This window comes from Accipiter gentilis, chromosome 34 (genome assembly GCF_929443795.1).
Source record: "Accipiter gentilis chromosome 34, bAccGen1.1, whole genome shotgun sequence".
NCBI lineage: Eukaryota > Metazoa > Chordata > Aves > Accipitriformes > Accipitridae > Astur > Astur gentilis.
The window spans coordinates 16123065-16127799 of record NC_064913.1 but is presented as its reverse complement, the minus strand read 5'-3'; the positions used below and the strand labels follow the sequence as shown (position 1 = coordinate 16127799).

At 57.1% G+C, this 4735-nt stretch overlaps 2 protein-coding genes across 3 annotated transcripts in view; one reads left to right on the top strand and one right to left on the bottom strand.

Annotated features, from left to right (window-relative positions):
* Nucleotides 1-2667: 2667 nt before the first annotated feature.
* Nucleotides 2668-4726, bottom strand: LOC126034591 (uncharacterized). Its single transcript, XM_049792506.1, has 2 exons — nucleotides 2947-4726; nucleotides 2668-2750 (listed from the first exon to the last, which is right to left on the bottom strand). Exons 1-2 carry the CDS (start codon nucleotides 4126-4128, stop codon nucleotides 2745-2747), a joined length of 1188 nt encoding a protein of 395 aa, XP_049648463.1. The 5' UTR covers nucleotides 4129-4726; the 3' UTR covers nucleotides 2668-2744.
* Nucleotides 2741-4735, top strand: part of TMEM140 (transmembrane protein 140) — a 5914-nt gene continuing 3919 nt past the window's right edge. For both annotated transcript variants that reach the window (XM_049792508.1, XM_049792507.1), the window contains exon 1: nucleotides 2741-2919. The gene's annotated coding sequence lies outside the window, so the exon portion shown is untranslated. The remainder of the gene's footprint in view (nucleotides 2920-4735) is intronic.

Below are 4735 nucleotides of genomic sequence, written 5' to 3'. Positions count from 1 at the left end.
ATAATGTTGGTTTCGTTTCACTGAGATTTATTTATTGTTAGTTGTCAGCAGATTACAGATGAGAAAAAAAATAGTCATTTTATGATTTCTTCTGAATAAAAATTATTTCTAAACAAAGTAGAATAACATGAAGTGAGCTCCAACCTCTCTTCTCACCAGCATAAGGATTCCCGCAGGAATCCCTCAAGTGTTGTACAATGGGGCAGTACTGGCTATAGCTGAGAGGGGTTTTGAGTAACTAGAGGGAGCAGAGTTCTGCTGTGGAGATTCCTTCAGGAATGAGGACCAGGGTCATGACCAACTTCTGGGAAGCAAGTCTAGTAGCTTACTTTTAAAACAGCAGACTAAAATAAGCAAAACACTTTTGAAAGTCCCAGCTCATCTCATGCTTTACCTGTCATTGCTAATATTACTAGAACTGCTGACAGCGTTGCTGTGTGTGCTTTAACGGCACCACAAGGAACTGCAGAGCAGTTCCTTCCACTGTAAAGCCATGTGAACATCTTAATGCTTCTATTTCAGGAAGCAATTCCAGGAAGAAACAATTGCATGGGGATTTAGTGGAAGCTGGCTCCTGGGAAGAGCTCTCCTTTCCCACCCACAGACACCAGGCCCCAGCAGCCCAAAGACTCACCCGATCTGTCCCACGTCCAGGCACACATGTAGAAGCCCCGCTCTCTTCCTCCTCTCCCTTCTTCTTTCTCCATCAGACATGTTGACCACCATCCCCCTGCTTACCTCACCCCACACCCACCACCCCAGCTGCTCCATCGTCAGACAGACTTTGAGCATCTGAAGCCAAAGGAGCAGCCAGGGGACACCTGTAAAACGTCCCTAGGGAGAAGAGCGGGGCATATCGCATCCTGCCCAGCCTTCAGGCGCAATCTTCCCTGCCCAAACGCCTGGAAGGAGAAGGCGGGGGAACAGCCTGCCAGAGAGGCAGCCAAAGATGTGGAAGGCGGCCTCCCGAATAAGGTCGGTGGTACCAAGGGCAGGTCTTGAGCCAGAGGCTGACTGCGCCTCTCCCCGCCGGCAGCCTGCGCATCCCCGGAGGCATTAGAAGCAGCAGAGAGCGAGACCCTGCAGAGGAGGAGACACGGGAAACACGGAGGAGCGCTTCCACCAGAGGTGCACAATCAGGCGACCGGCTCTGGCCAGGAAGGGGCCGCACTCCAAAAGTAACATTCCCAAATGGTGTGTTTAGGGCTCTGAGCTGTGCAGAGAAGGCCAGAGAGATGGAGGTGTATGCGAGGGCTAAAGCCGGGACGCGTGGCCATCTGCCAGGCTCACGAAGGCTGAGGCGTAGGAGATGGGAAGGGGATCAGACGCCTCCCTAGGAGAAGTGCCGCGGCATGATGGAGCAGACCCATTGCGGCAGTCATCCCAATTGCCCCAGCAAACAGGACCCCAATGCGACGTGAGGATGCGTGTGATGGAGCTGCTTGTGGCAGCAAAACGGCAAACTCCCCCACGGTGCTGAGGTCAGCAGAGTCGTCGGCTGATCACCAGACCCAAATCGTAACACCCTTTTCCTTCCTGAATGACAGAAAAGCGAGTGGTGTGAGGCGAAACCGCGTGACCGCCCCTCGTGAGAGCACAAACGTGCCTCCTGCCAATGCGTGTTTCCTCACTGGAACAGAGGTCCCACCTCGGTGCTCTCTGCTCGCACCCCAATTTCGCAGCCAGCAGCCCCAGTGCTAGTCACCGGCCATACTCAGCCCCAAGGCTTCCTTCTGCGTCCCCGCCATTCACCACGTCCAGCTCAGCAGCTACGGCCTGCTAGGCTTTACTGGCTGCAAACCTTCCACCCCCACCCCTGGTTTCTCCCACCGTAACCCCAGCCCAAGCTATCTGTGATCCAAACCACCTCGATCCAGACCCTTGTCCTTCTCAGGGCTAAAATTATTCCACGTACACAGGCTGGGTAGGAAGGCACCTCCCCACCGCTACCTGCCCAATGGCTCTATCCATCGAGCTTCTCTTCTTCCTCCCATATTTCCCTTCGCCTCCCTTGTGCTCTTGGATGCGAGTGCCAATATTACAGGCTTGCAACCTCTGTACCACCCGGGGGGTTCCAGACCGTGCCTAGATGTGGAATGACTAGGTGGGACTCCATGAACAGCTTCGTGGCTAGGTGTCCCACACGTACTCCCCCCCCCCCCCCCCCAACACACACCTCTCTACCGGACCCACCACCAAGGCTGCTTACAGGACAGGACAGGACAGGACAGGACTGGACCTGGCCAGGAGGACTAAAGGAAGGAGAATTTTACCCCTTACATCACTCGAGGTTTCACAGGTTTCCTGTCGCGGCAGGCAGCTTGCCGCTTCCGCGCTGTGCCTGCGCAGGCGCCGCGTCTGCAGGCGAGGGGGAGTCAGGGCAAAGCTGGCTCTGGGAAGCGGAGGGAGGGGAGCAGCGTTCAACCTGCGAGAAGGGCAAAGTGGTTGGTGAACGCTGACAGCGGTGGGGTTGGCACTGGGATGGTCGGTCACCTCTACAGAAGTGTCCAAACAGAACAAACTCGTCTCGGCCCCCACGGACACCCAAGCCGCTCTAGCAGCACAACTTTCCCGGGTGAGCTTAGCCCGGTCAGTTATTCACGTCGGTCAGCACAGCTGGGAGAAGAAAGTGCAAACCCGCCACCGCTTTGGATGGCGGCGGCAGCGCTCGGCCTGTTTTCTTGCTCGTATTTATTAGATGACGCAGCATCAGGGAGGAGCATTGCGTTAGGCTCCCACGACCTTCAAAACTGAAAGAGAAACCAGAGGCAGCTGTTTGTGACACACCAGGGGCTGCGGTGTCAGAGCCCAGACGCCACGGGACCTGGCAGCAGCCACAGACGGGGCTCAGCTCGCCTGGGTGACACCTCGGCCCTCTCCAGCGAGTTTCAGCTCCGCACCCAGCCAGATGGGCAGCCCGTAAGTATCCTCCACTGGGTCCCCCACCTTTTTAATGCCGCTGGCATCGCGGGGAGCTGCCAGGAGAAGAAGTGGTGCTGCAGGACGCAAATGTCTGGGAGGGAGCAGGTCCTTCCCCAGCTGTGGCACGCTTTTGGGACAATTCCTCCGCAGCCCGGTCCGTGTACCGCCAGCTGGTTTCTGTTTGCCAGCAATCCCTAACTTGTCAGCGGCCTTTCTTCCCCTGTGGTTTCCCTGCAGCTGATCCTGCCCGAGGGGGAAAGAGGGATCCTGGGGAGGAGCAGGTGGCTTAAAGGAAAGGTTCCAAGTCCAAAGCTGCCTTCCTTTCCTACCACTCTTGCACGGCATTACTCGCCCCAGCAGCCGGGGAGGGGGGGATGCGGGAAAGCCAAGGCACTCGGCCAGCAGCTCACTGGGGGGGACGCACAGCCCCAGCCTCGCAAGCCGCTCACCTGCCCGTGAGTCAGCAGAAGGAAGGGCCCCGCAGTCCCGGCAGCACGGAGGGTCCCTACAAGCCCCGTCTCGCACACAGAGACCCCAGGGAGCCCCCGAGCCTCCCACACGCAGCCTTTCTCTGCCCGGGAGACAGACACAGAGCTCTCCCGTGGTGCAGTCCGGTGCTTCCAGCAATGCCAGCCCAGAAACAAGGGGGCTGAAGCCAGGCCGGGGGTCCCTGTGCCGTGCTGGGGTTCCTCTTTCTCGCATCCTTGATGGAGAGCTGCAGACTGTCCCGTCCAAGGGCACAGGCACCTCCTTAGAGCCGGAGGGGCTGCAGATGTTTGGGAAAAGCCCCAGCTGGACACGGGCTGACAGCTCTTTCCTGTTTATCCGCTGCGTCTCGGCCGGGCTGCCTCCAAACCGGCCTTGGGGCCGAGCCGCAGAACTCAGGAATGCCAAGTCTTGGACACCAGGTCTCAAGTTTTCGTTACCAAACCATCCGTTGCCTCCAGGCCAGCCATGCACTCTCTGCCCCAGCTGGCACCGGGCACCCACATCGGACAGGTTTCGGTTTCTGTCCCTGTCGCGCTTGGGGACAGGGATTTTACCTGCTGGGCTGGGGACACAGCGGGAGGCTGAGGGGGAAATCTGCCCCCAGTTTGGCAGAGTGAACAGAGGGGCATCACTGGGAAAAAAACAGGTCTTGATAGACATGAGCCTCAAAGCAGAGGAGAAGGCAGAAATACCATTGGATTTCCCCGGGGCCCTCATCCACAGAGATCACGTTAACAGCACAGGGTCTCTGAGGTGGCTCTTCTTCAGCCCTGCCATGTATCTCCACAAACCTGCTAGGGATTTAACTCTCTGTCCCCTCTCTAGTAAACGTGCAATTTTTAATTACTTTTATATTTTGTGGAGGTGGGGGAGGGTTAATAAAAAGTAACACGAGATGATTGAATGAAAAGCCCCTATTTCTACAGGCCTGCCTGCCTTAGGAAACTGGTCTAAAGAAACACGACAGCAAGGGTTAGTGGGTGAGCAGGGCCAGGGGCCAGCTGGGCTGTACTGGGCCCAGCTCTGAGCTCCAACACAAATCCCTGGGGATCTGGTCAGCTAACCAAGAGCCCCCTCCAAGCACAGCTTGTTCTCCCTCCGAGGGCTGCGAGGCAGGGTGGCAGGGAGAACGGCGGGCAGGTGTAAGCCGTTGTGGGACACGGAGAGGAAAAGCAGCAATGCCTGGCTGCCGGAGAGCATGTGTAAAGCCAGAAAAACCCAAGAGGCAACACCAGGGGCGTGACAAACCCTGGTGCAATTACATGTGCAATAGGTCTCATTCTGCAGCACGCTCTGGGGCCAGGCACAGATCTTTTCCTGGTTG

Coding starts and splice junctions, on each gene's coding strand:
- LOC126034591 (XM_049792506.1), bottom strand. CDS start 4,128: ATGAGGGCCCCGGGGAAATCCAATGGTATTTCTGCCTTCTCCTCTGCT.